General features: G+C 39.6%; 2 protein-coding genes across 6 annotated transcripts in view; one reads left to right on the top strand and one right to left on the bottom strand.

The window, feature by feature from the left end:
* LOC115435617 (aldehyde dehydrogenase, mitochondrial-like) overlaps window positions 1–22188 on the bottom strand; it is a 534672-nt gene that overhangs the window by 22071 nt on the left and 490413 nt on the right. The window lies entirely within an intron of this gene.
* Window positions 1–22188, top strand: part of LOC115435619 (zinc finger protein 664-like) — a 493117-nt gene that overhangs the window by 16075 nt on the left and 454854 nt on the right. The window contains exons 1-3 of one of the 5 annotated variants that reach the window (XM_030158155.1): window positions 5697–5895; window positions 12455–13644; window positions 13763–13960. In XM_030158155.1, the coding sequence (XP_030014015.1) occupies window positions 12534–13644; window positions 13763–13956 (1305 nt within the window). In that variant the 5' untranslated portion in view covers window positions 5697–5895; window positions 12455–12533 and the 3' untranslated portion in view covers window positions 13957–13960. Of the gene's footprint in view, window positions 1–5696; window positions 5896–12454; window positions 16613–22188 lie in introns of those variants that run through there. The other 4 variants (XR_003937716.1, XM_030158152.1, XM_030158153.1 and 1 more) reach the window with 4 other exon arrangements.

The following is a 22188-nucleotide window of genomic DNA, read 5'->3' as shown; positions in this document are numbered from 1 at the left end:
TTTACACTAAGTTGAACAGCACTTCACCATCATTCCCTCTGTGGCACAGATTTTTATTTTTGGAGGAAAAAAATATTTCACCCTAGTTTTTGGGAACTTGGGGGTCCCGGATACTATATTAATCATAAAATGTGTCACCCCCCTAGCCCCCTCAGCCCCCTCAGCCCCCCCACCCCCAATTACATTTAGCTTCAATGCCTCAGGGCAGCAAAATGCAATGAAGGGACTAGATTATATACAGATATACAATCAAGATATGCCCTCTCAGATATTATATCCTGCATTTTATTTGAACTTGATTTTTATTAGGAAAAATGTGTGGTGTTTTAATTAGAATGAAATATATATTTAATCATTAAAAAATATTTTTTTATTAGCAATTTATTTACTTTTTTTTCCTCAATTACTAGAAATTTCAGGCAACCCCATATAAATTCCATGTGACCCCACATGGGGTCCCGATCCCAAGGTTGAAAAACACTGATATAAGGGCAAGTAAAGTGATGAGCACACCACTGAAAGCTGTCTTATTGAAGTACTCATTTGACTCTGTGTTTTCTTCAGAAGAGGATTTGAGTACCTTGAAAGTTTCAGAAGAATAGACGTAGAGAATAAGGAGTAAGATGTTGAGGCAGGACCAGGCTTAGCCTCCAGCTGGCCCTAGACTGAGTCTTGAAGTCCTGCCTGAAAATCCACATCATTCTGTTGTTCTATGTTCTACATTATCACCATGTTTTATTCGTGTATGAGTCCCGTGGTCATAAAAGCTGACCTTTGTGCAGACCTGTCTGTGGAGTCCAGTACACCAGACTCCTGGACTTCATCTCCATCCTTCGTTCATCGGACTCTGACTGCTGCAGTCAGGTTCTTCTGTTTGTTCCCCTTGGTTGTTGTTTCTGTTAATAAATTTGTTTTTTTCCCTTCCACACGTGCATTTCAGTTCTATCCATTCTCATCCGTAGACAGGAGACTGTGGTCAGTGACAGGAGATGCAGTGCGAGTGAAGCGTCAGATTCAGAGGTACCCATATCAGATGCGAGACGAATGGATGATTGACAGGAGGCTCAGCTTGGCTCAGCCAGTGATTTCATTCAGACCAAATAAAATGATTGGTCAGAATTTTATCAGAAATATGAGCAATATGAGAATTAAACATTTTAGAGTTTCAATACCTGGTGGATTTCTTTTACATTTTAGTTTGACACGCGCTTATTAGGAGCATTTTAAGATGACACAAGAAAAGTGTAAAAATGCCACATCATACAGCATAGCTTTAACCCATGTATTTGTGGATCCTCCATTACTGAACACTGACTCCAAACATTTCCAGCCCAGATGAACCTTTGGGTCTTCATAGGGGTCCTGTTTCCATTATGGAGCATCGTGCAGGTTGAACCTTTGGACCTGAACCAGTTCTACCCGGGCTACCTTAAGATGTCATTCACTCACAAATATTTAGGCCTAATTCTTAAGATTTATGCATTTCAATTGCATATAAAATTTGTTGCCACCATATTAGACAGGCTAGATGATTGACAGGAAGCTCTTTTTGACATACACGCACACACACCTTAATGCACAGTGTTGAAGAAACTCCATTTGTTGAACAGAGGTTTTCTTCTGAAGCTTCTATCACTAACTTGGGTAGGGGGGATTATGTGGGATGGGGACCACTCAAACATTTGGGTTCATACACATACATTTTTAACTATTTTTACACTGAGCCAGTTTCTTTTTTTTTTTTGCTCATAATTTCACCACATTTGTAAAATACTTATATGGTACAGATGATAGTGGCGTGCATAAAAATAGTTGAGTGTTTAACCAGAGGAGGGTCCAGGTTTTGAATTGAGATGACACAGTAGTGGTGAATCCTCTGATCAGACCGTCAACCACTCAGCTCATTCATTCATTCATTCAGTCAAACAGTTGCTGCTTCAGACATTATTTATCACCTGATTTTTGTCACACCAAAGCAAGCTTTGAAGCAGTGATTGGATGTTTAGGGTTGGACAGGGATGTGCACAGGATTATAGAGGGGCAGGGGCTCAAAGTCACAAAAGGGCAGTATGTGTGTGCCAAATTTTTTTCAGGCCTTAATAACATAATATGTGGCTTAATGTAAAATGAATAAAGTAGCCATAGATAACAACAACAACAACACTGTAGTGTATATTGTGTAGCTGTGAGTGATGCAATTGCTGTTTCTCTTGTGTCATCAAATTATTGTCAAAATGTGTCATAATACTGAGGTTTGGAGGACATGCAATTCAGCTGCAATTCTAAAAAGCAATAAAACATTGGCATATTATCAGGCTATATATTGTTGAAGATAAAGATTGTACCACATGAACATTCAACTGTGAAATATAGAACATTGATAAAAATATAGAAATAAATACTAGAAAAACAGTCCTGTTTAGTCTGTAGTTCAGCCTGCATGCCTACAGGACTGCAGTCAACATGTTGATCTACATGATTTGTTGTTGATGTAGCATAGCTAGCATAGTCTGAGACCTGAGATTAGCTACACAATAAACTTGAACAATTTCCTGACTCCCCAAAACTGAGTCATAACTTCCAAACTGGTAAGCTAAGGCTAATATGATATTTTTCCCAAGGCGCACATTAACACAGCTTTCATTAGAGAAAAAAAAAAAAAAAAAGTCCAGGCTCCACATAAACCAGTCCTACTGTGACTGCTGTTGGAGTTTCCTGTTCCTGCTGTAGAAACATTCACAGCAGCAAAGGCACAAGAAACTCAAGATCTGGAAACAAATGTAAATTGTCAGTAAAATCAAGTGGAGTGAATGATTGCTCCTGTTTCTGCTGTGATTCAATACATCCAAGTCATTTTAGAGGGGGGGTTGGCTTGTTAAGCCACAAAGGTTGAAGTCAATCCACTGTCCCGTCTCATCTGTGCAGGAACTACACCAGCAAGGCCGCCATAATGCACGGGCTAACCGGGGCTGTAGCCCAGGGGCCTACTGACTTAAAGGGCCTATCATTTTTACGTACTCCATAAGCATAAAAACTAACATCGATTTGTAATTTGTCAGTTTTCCTGTCTATCTTTTTATACGTACTGTACGCACGTCTGAAGCTGCATATTGATCCCAATTGGTAAGCCCCAGCCCGTGCAGGTGGAGTTAACAGCCACAGAGGGGGAGAAGGAGGGGGAGACACAGAAGCATCAGGGCGGGGGAGGAGAGCCAGATGAACCTTTCAGCAGTGACCCGGGTCGTTGGGGAAACAACTTTGACCAGCAACAGGTACGCGCATACTGGGTGAAAATGGGACAAGAGACCAGCCAAACTCCAGACACAGTGTGCATCAGAGCGTGTATACAAGCATCAGAGACGGGATTGTTCTAGAACTCATTTCAGCCGCAAACTAAATAACGGAGAGTGTGTTAGTAGAGAATGGCTGTTATTCACCATCAGCACGCAGTGTGTTTTGTGTTGCATGCAAGATATTTGGTGAGAAAAATGAAAAGTCGGTATTTGCTAATGGGGGATATTCAGATTGGAAACATGCAGGTGATCGCACAGCAGAACACGAAACTGGTGACACCCACAGAAAGGCCATGATCACTTATATCAATCAAGCAGCTGGCCGTGGGACAGTGGACTCAGAACTAAAAAAAACAGTTTGATGAGTGTGAATATTGGACACAGGTTCTACAGAGGGTTGTTGCTGTTGTGAAGTATTTAGCTGAGCATGGGCTAACTTTCAAGAGTGATAGCCACAGGTTTGGAGACACCAACAATGGAAATGATTTGGGCAGTATGGAACTGATCAGCCAGTTTGATCCTTTTTTAAAGGTTCATTTTGAAAAATATGGAAACGCTAGCAGAGGAACTCCATCCAACCTTTCTCTAAATGTGTGTGAGGAATTCATACAGCTGATGGCACAGAAGGTGCTGGATGAAAATATCAGTCGAGTGAAAGTTGCAAAGTATTTTGCTTTCAGTGTGGACCCCACACCAGATATTCCACATCTGGACCCGCTGACTTTCATTCTGTGCTATGTATCGCCAGAGGGCTGTATAGAAGAGCGCTTTGTAAAGTTCCTCCCCATTGAAAGCCATACAGGAGAAGCACTTTATCTCCATGTCACTGTCCATGGTGCTGTGTGTGTTTGTGTGAGCTGGGGGAGGGGGGTTGAGTTTATGCCTATGTGCAGGTGCATGGGTTCTCAGGCTTTATAGTTTGATCTGTTGCTGCTGTTAAATAATTGTTTTTCCTGACAGTTGATGGTTGGTGACAATAATTTTTATCATGAAGTCAAACTTCCATCCATCTTGGTTACAATCTACTCGCTGTTGTAGATTACCAAGATATTATATTTTATAATGAGGCTTGGTAATTTTGAAGGATGGGACAGGGGGGCCTACAACACCTCCCTCAGCCCCGGGGCCTACCATTAGGTTAAGGTGGCCCTGTACACCAGGGGTGGCCAACCCTGGTCCTGGAGAGCCACTATCCTGCATGTTTTAGATCAGTGGTTCTTAACCTTGTTGGAGGTACTGAACCCCACCAGTTTCATATGCGCATTCACACATTTTAACACACACCCATCACCTAATTTCCATCAGGTTACAATAGTAATGAATATTTACTGCAAATCAGTGTGACTTCTGCTGTTGTCGAGTGTGTGTCTTGACCTCTGCCGAACCCCTGAGACTGACTCACCGAACCCCTAGGGTTCGATCGAACCCAGTTTAAGAACCACTGTTTTAGATGTATCCCTCTTTCAACACACCTGATTCAAATGATAAGCCTATCATAAAGCCCTGCAGAAGTCTGATAACGACTGTCAGGTGTGCTGGAGGAGGGAAACATCTAAAACATGCAGGATAGTGGCCCTGCAGGACCAGGGTTGGCCACCCCTGAACTACACAGTGGAGATGTGACCACGGCTTGTCTCTCTCTCTCTCTCTCTCTCTCTCTCAACAAGCGTGTGAGCGTGCAGCATGGGGAAGCCCCGCCCCTCAGTGAGAGACCACGGACAGAGAAGCTGCATCAGACTCAACACACACACACACACACACACACACACACACACACACAATACCATGACGCACTATTACAAGGAAATGCGAACGGTAGATAACCGTGGTGCTTTTATACAGCCGTTTTCTTTTATATTCCTATGCAGAACAGGATTTTATTTATTTTTTTAAAAGTAAAAAGGCCACTTTTTCTACGAGGCAAAAAGGGCAGGGGCTCGAGCCCCCTTTGGGCCCTATGTGTGCGTGTGCCTGAAGCTAAAGGAGTGAAACTACTTTAGCAGCTCACATTTGGAGTTCTTCTGGTGTGACAGGGTGAATTTGGTGCACTTTGTCCTCTTTATGGCTGACATACGAAAGGGGAGCTGTTTTCGGCAGCTGCTGGCGATTCAGTTTTCGGCAGGGGCGAGAATTCTGCACAACAAGGGAAGGGTGGGAGGGACGAGGTGGATCAGACAATCTTTGAGGTAGGGGGGGAGGCTGCTGCTGTGTTTTTGTTGTTAAAATATTACGTTTTAACCATGTACGGTATATGGTTTGGACACTTTTCGAGCTTGTTTCAAATGGAAATAAAGTTAAAGTTAAATCTCTTAAATTTTAAGGGTGCTGGGATTCACTTTAGACGGCTTTGAAACACCCCTGGTTCAAAGCGCGTGTGGAAGTTTCCGTCTCGCGCTGCCAGACCCTGTCCTCAGACATGAATAGGTCTGTCCTTGTTGCTGTTTTCCAGGTCAGTATCTGCGTCTGAAAGCTGAGTGTTGGCTTTGACTTAGTTTTTCATAGTTTTGGGATGGAAATTAACCCCTTCATGTCCACGTATAAATGTTTCCAAGTCCGCGCGAGGAAAAACCATTGCTTCTGTGACCTGAACGGTGTCTTCTGGGTTTGTGGATGGTTTCTATTGGTTGAATTTGACACATGATGACACACATTTTTTCTGGATGTGTGTTTTCTGTTTGGTCAACGGGCTGACGGCGCTTTTTGTGTTGATTTGTTGGAGGGGGGGGGGGCTTAGTGACTACGAGCTTGCAAGCGGATTACATCAGTTGGGTCAAAAGTATCAAAATATGCAATGTTCTATCTTTTAAAAGTGGATATTGATGCACCACGACTAAATAAACTAGAGCACACGGCGTATCTTTCTCCTTCCTATATCGATCTGAGTAAGACGCTCTGTGATTGGTCCGAATACAGTGCAACCAATCAGAGCGCGTATTAGAGCTCACTGTAAACATGGCGTCTGATGTAAACAAACACCGTGTTTTCCATGTAGCCGACGGCGAAAATAAGCCCATTCTGTCATTTTCGGATGCATCGTGGGCTACTTTTACTACCAACATCGAGAAATGGAAAACCGTCGATAGCACAGAGCAGAAGGTAGCGAGATATATATATGTATATGTATATGTGTGTGTGTGTATAAATAAATAAATAAATAAAAAAAAAAAAAAAAAAAAAAAAAAAATATATATATATATATATATATATATATATATATATATATATATATATATATATATATATAATTATTATTATTATTATTATTTTTTTTTTTTTTAACCCTGCAGCTTTAGAAACATATGGCTACCATCATAAGTGCTACTAGCGGTTTACAGACAGTCGGCTTTTTATAACAAGGAGTTCCGTGTTGCAAAACTAATACGACATATCCATAGGTGTAAAAATACTGATTATAAGATTTGAAGCCTGACAATGTATCACGAAGAGGCTATCACATGAGACGTAATGATTCCAGTGACTAATGGATAGGCCTGTTGAGCCGAATAAGACGGCCATGAAGAGGACGATGTGCACCAAATTCACCCTGTCACACCAGAATAGCTCCAAATGTGATCCGCTTAAGTCACAGGTGTCAAACATGCGGCCCGGGGGCCAAAACCGGCCTGCCAAATTTGGCCCCTGGGATGAATTGGTGACATACAGAAATTACACTGACGATATTAAAATTCAAGGATGTTCGAATCATTTTAGGTCAATTCAATCTCAAGTGGGTCAGACCAGTAAAATACCATCATAATAACTAAGAAATGATGAAAACTACAATTTTTACTCTTTGCTGTAGTGTAAAAAAAAAGTAAAATTACACAAAAATGTTTACATTTACAGACTAGCCTTTTGCAAAAAATGTGAATAACCTGAAATTTCTTAAGAGAAGTATATGGAATTTTAACAATATTCTGCCTCTTACTAAATGTTTTGTGTATTTGTAGATTCATTGTGATCTGTAAGTTGTGATGCATATGTATAAATGATAAACTAAGGCGTAATATTGTTAAAATTGCACTTATTTTTCTTAAGAATTTTCAGGTTGTTCATATTTGTTCATGTTATGTTCAAGTACGGATCGTAGATGTAAACATTTTCATTATGGAATTTGACTTTTTTTCACTCAAAAACAGAGAAAAAAACTTTGGAGTTGACATTATTTATAAGTTCTTATACTATTATTTATATTATTTTACTGGCCCGGCCCACTTTAGATCATATTAGGCTGTATGTGGCCCCTGAACTAGAATGAGTTTGACACCCCTGGCTTAAGTCATTCCACTCCTTTGGCTTCGCAAGCTTCTCATGGGGGAATGTATTTTTCGGCAGTATCTGTTTTTATTATTATATATTTTGAATGTTGTGTAAGATTTAACTTTTGAAAGTTTTAAATACCTTACAGTTGGCACATTCTTTAATACACTGAACAAAAATATAAACGCACGACTTTTGTTTTTGCTCCCATTTGTCATGAGCTGAACGCAAAGATCTAAAACTTTTTCTATGTACACAAAAGGCCTATTTCTCTCAAATATTGTTCATAAATTTGTCTAAATCTGTTAGTGAGCACTTCTCCTTTGTCCTTTGCTGAGATAATCCATCCACCTCACAGGTGTGGCATATCAAGATGCTGATTAGACAGCAGGATTATTGCACAGGTGTGACTTAGGCTGGCCACAATAAAAGGCCACTCTAAAATGTGCACTTTTACTGTATTGGGTGGTCCAGGGGGGTCAGAAAACCAGTCAGTATTTGGTGTGACCACCATTTTCCTCGCACAGTCTTCTTCATGAATTCTCTGAAACAGCTTTGGAGATGGCTTATGGTAGAGAAATGAACATTCAGTTCACAGGCAAAAGCTCTGGTGGAGATTCCTGAAGTCAGCATGCCAAATGCATATTCCCTCAAAACTTGTGACATCTGTGGTATTGTGCTGTGTGATAAAACTGCACATTTTAGAGTGGCCTTTTATTGTGGCCAGCCTAAGGCACACCTGTGCAAAAATCCTGCTGTCTAATCAGCATCTTGATATGCCACACCTGTGAGGTGGATGGATTATCTCAGCAAAGAACAAGTGTTCACTAACACAAATTTAGACAGATTTGTGAACAATATTTGAGAGAAATAAACCTTGTGTGTACACAGAAAAAGTTTTAGATCTTTGAGTTCAGCTCATGAAAAATGGGAGCAAAAACAAAAGTCGTGCATTTATATTTTTGTTCAGTATATTAAACAGAAAAAAAAAATACATAACTGCAATATCTTAGAATATTTATTTCTTACTTAATTGCTACACAGCTATGATGGTATTAAGAGGTTGAATAATTCACAATTAATTTAAATTAAATGGTCAAAAATGAGAAAAATTAATGAGCCAGGGTGAGCAGGGGTGGATTTCTCAGCAAGTTGTGACAGGGTGAATTTGGTTGCACATTGTCCTCTTCATGGCTGACTTAGGAGTGGGAGAACAGTTTTTGGCAGGGAGTAGAATTTGGCACAAGGCCAACATGGACATGTCAGCTACTCTCTCCAGCACCTACAGGCCTACCCCATTTCCACTCTTTTCTGTAGTGAAAAGTATAATCTTACATTCATACCAAAAGTCAGATAAAAAGTTATTATTTTCATTCATGCCCCCACCCCTTCTTCCTGAGAAATCGCCCTATGCCCGATGTTATTTTACCCCCATAGTTAGGCCACACATATTTCATAATGTGAATTACAGATGCTCTGTGCCTAAAAAATTGAAAATACAAATATTAAAAAAATTAGAAATCTCTCCTTATTTTTTCCGTCCGTGTCTATTTTTGTGGAACAAAAGTTAAATAGATAAAATTCAAAAGTCTTCAACATCAGAGTAGATTTTTTAAAGGTTTGATTAGTGTAGTAGATAATGTGGAGGATTTTAAACTCTGTCAAGTTGAGATGTGTACAAGAGGATGTACTGTTAACTCTGAACTGAGCGCAGTCCCAAACTACGTCAGATATTTCCATGTGTAGTTCATCCTCCCATTTAGCTTTAAACTCATCTAATGGATTACTCTGAAGAGAAGTAATTATGTTTGAGATCATTTAAAATTTGCCCTCTATGTTGCACCGGAACCTTTAAGATCTTCTCCAGTCCTGAGTCTGTTGGCAGGGCTGGAAAATGTGGACTAAAGGTCTGAATGAAGTGATGAACTTGAAAATATCTAAATAAATCTGTCTTTTGTCATTTAAATTTTTCTGACAGGTCTGTGAGGCTGGCAAAATTGTCACCTATGTAAAAATTAGAACATGTAGCAAGACCATGGCTACGCCATTGTATAAAAGTGTGATCTAGCTGGGCTAACTGGAGTAGGTGATTGTTACAAATAGGGCTATACATGGAGAGGTCTTTAAGTTGGAACTTCTGCCTAAATTGTGTCCATATTTTAAGGGTAGAACTAACTATGGTGGTTGATCTATATTTTTATAGTAAGAATGAGAGCAGAAAGTGATGTTGATAGACAGGAGTTTGCCTCAATTATGCACCAGTCCTCTTTTGTGGTTTGGTACCAATGTATAACTTTTTGTATAGAATAGAATAGAATAGAATGCCTTTATTGTCATTATACATATGTACAATGAAATTGTAAGTGACAACTGTCTGGTGATGCGTAGTGCAAAAGTTTAAAGAAGAAAGGAAGTGTAAATATATATACAGTATATATATATATATATATATTAGATACCCAAAAGTATTTCCTCATGTTAGGAAGTGCCAGGCCGTCTTGGTCTCTAGGTTTTTCCAAGAATTCTCTATGGACCCTAGGATTTTTTACAGCTCACAAAAATGTCCAAAACAACTTATTTAGCGACTGAAAAAGGATTTAGGCAAAAAAAACAAAAAACGGGAGACACTGAAATAAATATACAAATCTAGGTAAAACATTCATCTTTATGTATTTAACTCTGCCAGCAAGAGATAAGCAGAGTACATACCATGTTTTTAAATTGAACTCTAATTTGTGCATAAGTGGTTTGAAATTTTTCTCATAAAGATCTGATTAGTACGGGTGATGTTTATGCTTAAGTATTTAAAACCAGATTTTTATCTATCTATCTATCTATCTATCTATCTATCTATCTATCTATCTATCTATCTATCTATCTATCTATCTATCTATCTATCTGTCTATCTGTCTATCTGTCTGTCTGTCTGTGTCTCTCTCTGTCTCTCTCGCTCTCTCTGCAGTTTCAGAATGCACCCCCATGAAGATGGTCTGTTGTGCTTGTTTCTCTTTTAAAACTTGAAAGTTTTTGCCCGCTGGTCAGACTTTTAATTTAGTTTTTAATATATGTACCTATTCAACCTCTGACAGAAAATAAATCATATTTAAATAAAAAATAACTTGCTTATGTCTTCACAACTAACTTATGAGTAACAGAAAATTTAAGCTTGACAAAACTAGTGATTTGATTTATATCGTGATACACATCAATATCGTCTGATATGAAGAAAATTATCTTGGTATGATTTTTTTCCCATATCGCCCAGCCCGACTCATAGTGCCACCTATTGGTAACAAAAATGACATGTTTTGGTATTTTGATGTGCACGCTGAACATATCCAACTTAAAGCTGCGGGAGACTTTCGTCACCAATTTTTCATCAAATTTGTAAAACCCCAGTCATAGCCTAAGTATCATGAATCTGTAAGTCTTCTGTGATTACTCACCTGAATCTTTTCCCTCTTGGTGAACAATTTCGAAGTATACTCCACCATAAACAAACCATTTGTTTACAAACAGAGCCAGTAGGTAACTCAGGCATCTTCAGAATTTTGTTGCATTGTGGGAAGCAGAGGTTCGTGCAGCCACCTGGCAGTGGCAGTAAAACCATATGATATCATATGGCTGCAACATACATGACATGGAAATAGATGGAGGGAGGCGGAGCTCCAGTCATTTCCATGTCGTGTTTGTTGCAGCTGCTGCTGCCAGGCAGCTGCGCGTACCTCCGCTTCCCAATGTACGTCACAACAAAATTCCAAAGATGCTCGAGTTGGATATGTTCAGCGTGCACATCAAAATGCCAATCATGACATTTTTGTTACCAATAGGTGGTATTATGAGTCGGGCTGGGTGATATGGGAAAAAAAAAATCATAGTCTCCCACAGCTTTAAACTTCGTCAGAAAACCAATACAAGTGGATGATTCAATAAGTCCACGTTGGTGACCTTCCATGACGTCCTGTGATTGTACCGACAGGACAAGGTCTGAGGTTTTATCATGAAACAAAAAATTGTTCGAACTCATTTGTACATTGTTGGAACTGCATCAGTTTTAAATGTGGAATAAGAATATTGAGTTTTCACACAGATTCAGGCCCTCAGAACTTCCTTCAAATCTTTAAAATAATAACAGCCAATTCTCAGCACTTGGGCCCTAATAATGCATTAAATTCCTCTAATTTCGTTCCAGTGAGCAAAGTAAACAGTTATTTGCAGTGTTTTGTGATTCTGTAACTATTTGAAGAATGTGCCAACACTGGAGAGAACCTGGGGTGACACGGTGGTGCAGTGGTTAGCACTCGTGCCTCACAGCAAGAAGGTCCTGGGTTCGATTCCAACACCAGTCGAGGGAGGGTGGGACCTTTCTGTGTGGAGTTTGCATGTTCTCCCCGTGTCTGCATGGGTTCTCTCCGGGTACTCTGGCCTCCTCCCACCATCCAAAGATACTGATAGGTTAATTGGTTAATCTAAATTGCCCATAGGTGTGAATGTGAGAGTGATTGTTTGTCTCTATATGTTCAGCCCTGCGATGAACTGGCGACTTGTCCAGGGTGTACCCCGCCTTCGCCCCTATGTAGCTGGGATAGGCTCCAAGCGACCCCCGTGACCCTAGTTAGGATAAAGCGGGTTCAGAAAATGAATGAATGAATGAATGGAGAGAACCTGACATTTTTCAACATCTTTCAATATTTCTGTTATTATTTGTTATTTTCTGGTCTCATACACATCTCTTAAGGAGAAACCATCAAATATTGGTTGTCTTGAAAATGTCTCATCGATTGCCTAACTAGTCAATTTTTTTTATCTGGTTAATCTGGTTCAAAAGTGATGTGTTTGTTCTATTGTGTTCCATTGCATTTCAGTGACCACCTCTTCTGTTTCTGTGTGTTTTGATGTAGAAGGAAGCCAAAGGTGGATTTTAAGTGAAACCTATAAATTGTATCTGGAGAAACACCAAGATCAACTGATTCAGCAAACATGGATGGAAAACCCACCTGTGACCAGTGTGGAAAGACTTTCACCAGAATGAGTGGGCTGAAGGAACACCTACGCATCCACAGAGGAGAAAGACCATATGACTGTGTCCATTGTGGGAAGACTTTCACCAGAATGCGTGGGCTTAAGGAACACCTTCGCATCCACAGAGGAGAAAGACCATATGAGTGTGACCAGTGTGAGAAGGCTTTCACCACAGCAAGTGACTTAAAAAGGCATCAACGCATCCACACTGGAGAAACACCATATGACTGTAAGCAGTGTGGAAAGGCTTTCAGCACAACTGATGGCTTAAAAATCCACTTACGCATCCACACTGGAGAAAGACCATATTACTGCGACCAATGTGGGAAGACTTTCACCTCAGCAAGTGACTTAAAAAGGCACCAACGCATCCACGCAGGAGACAGACCATATGACTGTGACCAGTGTGGGAAGACTTTCACCAGAAAGAGTCATTTTAAAATCCACCAACGCATCCACACTGGAGAAAGACCATATGAGTGTGACCAGTGTGGAAAGGCGTTCACCATAGCAAGTGACCTAAAAATCCATCAACGCATCCATACTGGAGAAAGACCATATCATTGTGACGACTGTGGAAATTCTTTCACGTCAGCAGGTGACTTAAAAATTCACCAACGCATCCACACTGGAGAAAGACCATATGACTGTGACCAGTGTGGGAAGACTCTCATCAGAAAGAGTCATTTTAAAATCCACCAGCGCATCCACACTGGAGAAAGACCATATGACTGTGACCAGTGTGGAAAGGCATTCATCACAGCAAGTGACCTAAAAATCCACCAACGCATCCACACTGGAGAAAAACCATTTTCCTGCGACCAGTGTGGGAAGACTTTCAGATCGTTGTCTGCTTTACGTCCTCACCGCCGTGTTCACCACAAAAAGATGATGTACCCTTGTCATAGGTGCACGAAGATATTCTGGTCATCTTCCTCTTACAAGTATCACCAACGGACCCATATTGGAAAGAATCCCAACCACTGCAGATTCTGTGACAGATCTTTAACAGGTTCACAATGTACCAAACATTTCCACAAAAGACAAAAATTGAACAGCTGTACAAAAAGTAAGACTCTAGAAAATAGTAGAAACAATCAGTGTCATAACACACCAACACCGTTTGAGTGTTATCAATGTCCAAACAGATTCTTGTCATCCTCTGCTCTCTCCTATCATCAACACAGATGTGAATCATCAACGTCAGGACCAAAAAGTACTTCAGCATCAGATGAGAAGAAACACAGTGTGTCTGAACCAGCACCACCAACTTCTTCTGACAAGAACATCAGACTTAAAAACCTCCAGATCTGGCTCCATAGAGTCCAGATGTGAAGACAAACACGAGACTGAAAGCTGTGTTTTATTGTCCTCAGAGTAAAGAAGTGTGCTCTAATGCACCACCTTAACAAAATAGTGACGTTACAGAACCTCCACCTGCCACAACGTGTAAAGTTACGCAGGTGGAAGAAAGCTGTTCTGCAGGCTTGGTTAACATGAGCTTTAAATGATAGATCTGGGTCAAATAGAACTCCTAGGTTTTTAGCTGTGGCACTGGAGGCTATACTCATGTTGTCCAGAGTGACTATCTGGTCAGTTAGGAAAGTCTCTCATACTTTTAGGGCCTATGATAATGACCTCTGTTTTTTCAGGGTTAAGTAAAAGATAATTAGCGCTCATCTGGGTCTTTATGTCTCAGACACAGACATTTAGTTTATCCACTAGCTTGGTCTGATCAGGTTTAATCAATACAGTTGTGTGTCGTCTGTATAACAGTTGAAAATTAATGTCATATTGTCTAATGATGTTACCTAAAGGCAACATATACAGTGTAAACAAAATGGGCCCAAGGACCAACGCTTGCAGCATGCCATGAATAACTCTTGAATATGGTAATGATTGTTGGTTTATATTGACAAACTGGTACCTATTAGATAAATAGGATTCAAACCAGCAGAGGGCTGCTCCTCTAATGCCTATGTCCCATTCTGATCTCTGCAGTAAGATACTGTGGTCGATTGTGTCAAAAGCTGCACTCAGGTCCAACAGAACCAGGATCGAAACCAGTCCATCAGCAGCAGCTAGTAACAAGTCATTAGTAACTTTGACTAGTGCAGTTTCAGTGCTATGACGGGCTTGAAAACCAGACTGGAAATGTACAAGTAAACTATTGTCCTGTAGGTGCTGACATAGCTGTTTGACTACCACTCATTCAAGGACTTTTGAGAGGAAGGGCAGATTTGACATTGGCCTATAGTTGGCTAGAATGTCAGGCTCTAGAGTAGGTTTTTTCAGAAGCGGTTTAATAACTACACATTTAAAAGACTGTGGCACACAGACAGTTACTAATGAGGTATTAATTAAATTTAGGATAGTGTCAGTAGTTAGGGGCAGAGTATCTTTAAATAGTTTGGCAGGGATTGGGTCTAGGAGGCAAGTTGATTATTTAGAGGACATAATGATTGATGTTACATCGGCTTGGTCTACAGTGGAGAAATAATTTAATATTATAGAGGGGTTTATAGGAGATTCTAGGTTTGCAGCCTGAGCTGTGTCAGAGCTGATAGTTGGAAGTATTTTGTCTATTTTGTTTCTAATAGTTGAAATTTTATTGTTCAAGAATTGTAGGAAGTCATCACAGCTGAGAGTAACTGGATTAGAGGGATCTACTGAGCTGTGACTGTTTGTCAGCCTGGCTACAGTGCTGAACACAAACCTTAGGCTCTTCTTGTTTTCATCTATTAAGGATGACTAATATCTAGTTTTAAAGAATGTAAAGAATCAAGTTTTAAAAATGGGAAGAAGGGGCTCGGTTAAGCTAGGCTAGTAAGGCTAAAGAGGAGAGTTTTTTTTTTTTTTTTTTTTAATCCACGAACAAAGCCTTTAGCTAAAATCAGATGTTGTCTTTGGCTCCGGGTGTTTACAGAGCCAACAGAAGACTAAATTTAACCAGGTAATAAGTGCTACAGATATTAGTTAAATCGTGGATGAAAACTAAATGAAGATCAGTAGGACAATAACGACTAGCAACAACACCACCAAGCAAACACTACACTCACCTGGACGTGACGTCAATCCACATGTTCACATTGTTTATTGTTCACAGACAGAACCAGCTACTTCTGGAACTATTTTCCACAGTTGTTTAGTGCAGTTTAAGCTCATCCCCCCAAATGTTCAACTCTTTCTTCACCACTAACTGCATGTGTGAATTAACTGTTGCACAACCTGAAGGAAACCATTTGTTGAAGGCATCAGAGTCCTGAATCCATGTGGTTTTGCATCAGTCATAAACAACATGATGAACATCATATGGATGAGACGGAATGACTGATGAGCTGGTAGTGGTTCAGTTCCAAACTGAGGCCAACGACATGAAGGAGATCACATTCCGGTCAAGAAGGAAGTTCACCACCACCAAAGGAGACATGACGGACTGAGTGTCAATGTCACAACGAGTCAGTGCTCCATCTAGTGGTCCAATCTGGTAGTGGTCCAGTCCAGTGTTTTCCTTCACATTAAACTGGTTTCAGCCTTTTTACACTGGTCTAAACCTGACCTGCAGAATATGCTTGATTTGATTGAAAATGTTTTGAACTGCTGATGACTGTGGTAAAGAGGAAACACGATGTATCAGAAAGTTCAGGACATCAGTGGAACTGTTACTAATATTTTGTCATGTTCTGTTGTTCTATGTTCCACTTTATCACCTGGTTTTATTCTAATTAAAAAGTGACCCTGAAACACAAGACAAAAGTATTTACCATCCAGCTTTTAATGTCATCCACACATTATTTGTTCAATTACTTCTTAATGTGACTTTTGCCAGGTGTTAGAACAGGTAATTTTATTTTCACATCTGCATCAAAGAAATATTACTGTCCTGATTTAATGTATTCTCATGTGCATCGCTTCTGTTCTTTAAGTCTTATTAAAACATAGACTAGATTATGTTTAATTTCTTTGATTGTTTTAACAGGTTATGGTGATGGAGTGTGAAATGTTTGTAGCACAGATTAAAATCTTGTTAAACTGAATGTTGAAATGTGTCGTACACACAGCACTGGGAGAATGACTGTATGTTTCTGTGAAGAACAGAGTTCACCTCATCCTTCTGCTGTTGGATCTAAAACACATCATATGCAGATTTCACCCGGAGGATGAGTCCAGTCTAAGTGTATGGAAGCCATGTTGTTGACAGTTGATAATCTTTTATTGTCTTGAATTGTGTTCCCTGATCACATTCTACACTGAGGCAAGGAAAGTTTATTTATATAGCACATTTCAGCAACAAGGCAATTCAAGGTACTTCACACAGGACATTGAAATACAATGACAAGGGAAAAAGAAACACATTTAAAACATTATAAAAGAAATATGTAAAAGGTGATTAAAAACGGCAAGTAAGAAAACAACACATAAAACCCAAAAATATAAAAGCACACATATTAAAGTAAGAGTTGCAGTGCAGAGTTTCGAAAGAGAATATAAAATTTAAAAAGTAAAAAGCCTTTTAGTCAAAGGTGAGAGTAGATTCAGACATTTTTAACAAATGTCCTGAAGCAGCTGCTCAGAGTTCAATGAGGGTCAAAGGTCAGAGGAACCTGCACAGGATAGAAGACATGATGGAGTGGTCATCAGCACCCTCCAATGGTTGAAGAATGACACTACTATTATTGTGAGTTTGTGTGTGCCTTTAAGGGCGTTTCAATCCATTTGTCAGGGGGTCATTAAGTTCACTACAGAACCTTTCCATGTTCAGAACCCAGAGTAGAGGCATAAACCCAATAAGGTTTACTCCACTTCCACCTCAGGAGCTTGTACTGATCAGATCCTTGGAGTGGGATTGACCAACCACGGTTCAACTCTCACTCCAATAAGAACATTTACAAGTCCACCATTAAAGCCTTGAACATTCATCGGGACTTTATATCTACGTCTGTAGCTCACAGTGGTAAGATAATGATTCAAGGACCAGGGTTCCGGTCTCATGTGAGGTTTTACTGTTTTAAAGTCCACCACCCAAAGCACAGACTGAAAACCTTCCAAATGAGTCTGTCTTTGCACTTGTCTCAATAGCTCAGTCTGATAAGATCCTTGGAAGTTTCCAAATGGACCTGGGTTCAAGTTTCAATGACTTCTAAATACTTTAAAGCAGAGACTGACTTAAAGCAGCATGGTGCGTTGCAGTGTGAAAGCGATCCATGCCAGAGACCAGACGTTAATCACCACTGACAACGGAAGTGACTTAATCACCACAAGACCATAGTAGTCCATGGGCCAAGACCAGATACTTGGAATATTGGTACCACCCAAGGGGGCAAGTTCTAGTGATGCATTTTGAAATGGCCTATATCAATAGACAATATTTTTCTATGATAGCCATTCCAGAGTAGTAGCTTAGTCACAGCTATCAGCAATTGGATAAACCCACTGTAAGGGACAAAAGCAGAGGTCATAAAACGTCATTTGAATGTATGGAATGTTAATACCAACACAGATTCACCACATTCATGGCAAGTTCTTTGTTATTATCTAAGATCTGAGTTTCATATAAACCAAAAAAAAGCAGTTTAGACAGTAGATAAGTGCATACTGCAGCAGTACACATATAGCAGTCTGGTTGATGAATAGTCTCTCCTCTAAGCTAAGTTTAATTAAGGTTAAGTGAAGTAAGGTGGTAAAGTGAATGTGAGAGAAAGTCCTTTAGGTTAGGAGAAAATGTAAAATGTATATAATAGTTTAACAGTTTCATTATGAGCATAATTAACCCATAAAGACCCAAATATACGCATGTGACCAAAAGCATCTATTGATCTAAACTGTTTAATACTGACTGATCCATTAATTCTATCAATACATGTAAATAATTGGTGTAAAATACAGTTATTCATCTTTTCATGGTCATCAGATATTACCCATTTGGACATTCAGAGGCTCCATAGTTACCATGGAAACACCTTCATCTTTTACAACATTGATTCACCAGTCAAACCCATGGAGTTGAATCAATGACAGTGGATGGACACACTGGGTTTATGTTCAGTTAATGACAGATTGGACAGAAAAAGTCACTATTTCTCAAGTTCCATGATGATTAAGGTACATGATTCATAACATAGGGAGATAAATGTTTATTATTAATAATATTCTCTGGAGAGGGGGTGGGATTAAATAAATTGCACTTCTTCCCACCCCTTTTCGGGGATGTAAATGAAACTATTGTGCTGTTCTTCTGTCTACGATTGTTATAATTGTTGATATTTGTATTATTATTATTTATGTTTTGCTTGCTGCATATATGTTAAATTTCATTGCATGTTCAGAATAAAACACTAAACCAATTCAAAATAAATGAAGACTCTGGTGCTAAAAATACCGAAGTCACATTTTTGGACAATTCAAGTTGAGCATATAAACATGATGTATTTGTTTAGCTAAGTCCACCCTCTAAATATTTGTTAACGTACTTTTTTTGTGATATCAGTACTTTTAGCACCAGGGTCTTCAAATACAGGAAAATACCTGATTTTCACAGAAAAAAAAATACAAATCACAGAGGATAAAATCATGATCAATGGTGATAAATCACTTAAGAAAGGTTAGATAGAGAGAAAATTTTATTTGGGAACTGAGACAAAAGTATCAGGCATTGAAGGCATGCCCGCTTGGGTGCTGTGCCACTCATCCCTGAGTCTATTTTCAGTTCGGCCCTAGCATCCAGACCTGCAAAGACACCAAAATACCTTCTGTGTTCTTTTCTTGTCTGTTTGCATCAGGATTGGCTCTATAACATGTGCTCTTATGTATGAAATGAAATGATACATTGGTTTTCTGCTCCGTAGTTGTGTCATCATTGAACTGCTGTCTTTGTTGTGATCACTCCAGAACTCCAGAACTTTCATTTGCTTTCATTTGCTCTGTATGAAAAGAGAATTTATCATCATTTCACTTATTTCAATCTTAACTAGAAAAGCACTTGGAGAGCGCAGACCTCCGCCAAGGCAGAGCAGTCGCGCCCCCCCCTCCAGACAGACAGACAAACAAACAAACCAACGCCAGCAAAAATATAACCTCCTTGGCGGAGGTACCTATGTCTTGACTAAGTCTTAAATAAACATTGATATTTACTTGCCTCAGATGCGGTGCTCGAATGGAATGAAAACACGTATACTATTTTCTGAAAGAAACAATCAATTGTAACATTTTCCTATAAAATCTGAAAAGTAGAAGAATAATGTAATGTCACAGCTTTATCTTGGACCAATTTCACTAACATTTTTACATGAAAAGGCGGAATAATTCAGAAATACCACCATATTATATTATCATATTAAGCGTAATGATACATTTTTTGGAAAAAAAAGAGTTACCATATAATCCTGACAAAGCTACTCATTTGGAAAGGCTATCATGGTTTAATACACATACATGTGCCCTACTAATAAAATGGCACCACAAAGGTTTTGCCCCCTTTGGGGGTACCACTACCTTGCCTGGCCCATGGACCATAGACGGTGCTCCGGAAAATGCCTTGGATCTGCGCGACACGGACTTGCCTTACCAGCCTTACCAACCACTCAGTCATATATCAGGGACAATGAAGGTCACTGTTCTTCACTCAAACAGGCTAACAGATAAAAAAGTAAGGGTTTGTCTTCTTTGGACTTCCACGTTTGTTGGATAGTGACAGAACTCCTTCCACACTGCCACCTGTACTGTTTTGGCCTGGAACACCCATTCGTACTAAGGCACGGGCCGCGGTACGTGCTTGTGGAAGTATCCAAGTATAGTATGAATCCGGATACCCAGTGTGAAAACACCCTGAGTCTGGTCTCCACTAGAACATGTTGAATGTCCAAAACTATTTAGTTTGGATTCTTTGGGTTAATCTGGAATGTGTTTTAGAGTATGGTTGGGGGCATTTGCAAATTATTATTTTTTTCCCTTTTAATAAAGATTTTAGTTGTACTTATGCGTAATGACGATGTAATCATTATTTGGTATGAATGAACAAAACACTTGAATGACCTCGCAGTCTTCTCTGAACTTTTGTTGCTGACATGGGATTGAAACAGGGTCAGTGCTCCTGTCGTGCTCTTGAGAGGTTGCTATGGCTTCAGTTGTCCACCAGATGTCCCCATCACTGAAGCCTTGGAGCTTTGAATCTTTTCCGGCACAGTTTTTAGGAAAGCCTCAGTGCTTCATGAGACTTCACCTGCTCACCAAGTATTTACCAAACAATAAAAATCAAGGTATGCTGACACTTGATAAACGATGAGACACTAGAAATCTTCTAAAATGCGCTCGTTGTGGGGGAAAAAATGGCTGCATTAGGACAATCTCCATGCAGTTAAGACAGGGAAGCGGTTTTACATATATTGCATAAATTGATTCAACTGAATATCATTACATAATAGAAACACCTTTGAGTATTGTGTAAATACAATGTAAAACTCTTGGTTTAATCTTCAAAATGACAATTATTAAATTGTTTCAACATAGCATTATGTAATTCAAACAGCACCAGTTTCATTTTTTGAGTGTACATTTGGGTACATTGTAATTTTGATTGAAAAAAAAAAACCAAAACAAAACACCTTTTTTGTGGTCTAATGGAAATGATGCTTTCCTCTGAATGTTAAACTAAAATGATAAAAAAAATTATATAGTATTTAAAAGTATTTCATTACAGCTACTATTAACGTGTTTCTACACATTATGGAGAAGTAAGACATAAAATATTTCTAAAAAAAATATTTGGTAGATTTTGTAAAAAAAAAAAAAACTAAATCCAGACCAAGTTTGCCTGTAGTTGAAAAATCACTAATTTATTCTCATTCTCTTTTCTTCACACAACAAGAAAATATGTACACAGCCTTAAAAGACATAAAAACTGAGCTAAACGGGTTGTAAAGGTTAAAGTCACCGTTTCATTTGATCCTGTAACCTGAAGTGGCACATACAGATGTCAGATATGAGTAGCCTAAGTGACCTGGGTTTGACAGTTACACAAGTGACATATCATTTTACCACTACATCCCTGAGCCATCAAACTGTACAAGCCCGCACTTGGGAGGATGGGGGGAGGAGTAGCAGGAGGAGAGAAGATGAGGAGGACGTCATGAGGAGGAGACAGAACACTGGACATCTGTTCCATCTCTGCTCAGAGGGACTGTGGAATTCTGTGGTGCAATGTGGTTTATCAGTGGGAGCGGGCGGGGGGGGTGGCGATAGTGATTGTCGCTTTACCGTCCCTCTACCTTCACAGTAGCTGACAGAATCACCTACGGCTGAGTGTGGATCCAAGTTAATATTTCTAGAACAACCAGCTTCTGCGATTTGCCTTGGACAACCTCTGCCTCTCTGTCCCTTAGCACTGCAGGTTTGACTATCTGCTGCCCCCTGCGGTTGAGAACCACTGGTGCATGCCAAAGGTTTTGTACATACAGGACAGACGAACAGACGGACGGACAACCAACTGATGACAACACACTACAGCTAATGTAGCCGAGGGTAAAAAATCATTTACAAAAATAGGCGCCGCCAGATTCTTCTCTATGTTAAGCCAAGGAGGTGAAGATTTCTCACTAAACCTGTTTAACAAAGGATG

This window comes from Sphaeramia orbicularis, chromosome 16 (genome assembly GCF_902148855.1).
Source record: "Sphaeramia orbicularis chromosome 16, fSphaOr1.1, whole genome shotgun sequence".
Taxonomy (NCBI): domain Eukaryota; kingdom Metazoa; phylum Chordata; class Actinopteri; order Kurtiformes; family Apogonidae; genus Sphaeramia; species Sphaeramia orbicularis.
Note: the sequence above shows the minus strand (reverse complement) of the source record. Positions and strands in the feature narration are given on the sequence as shown.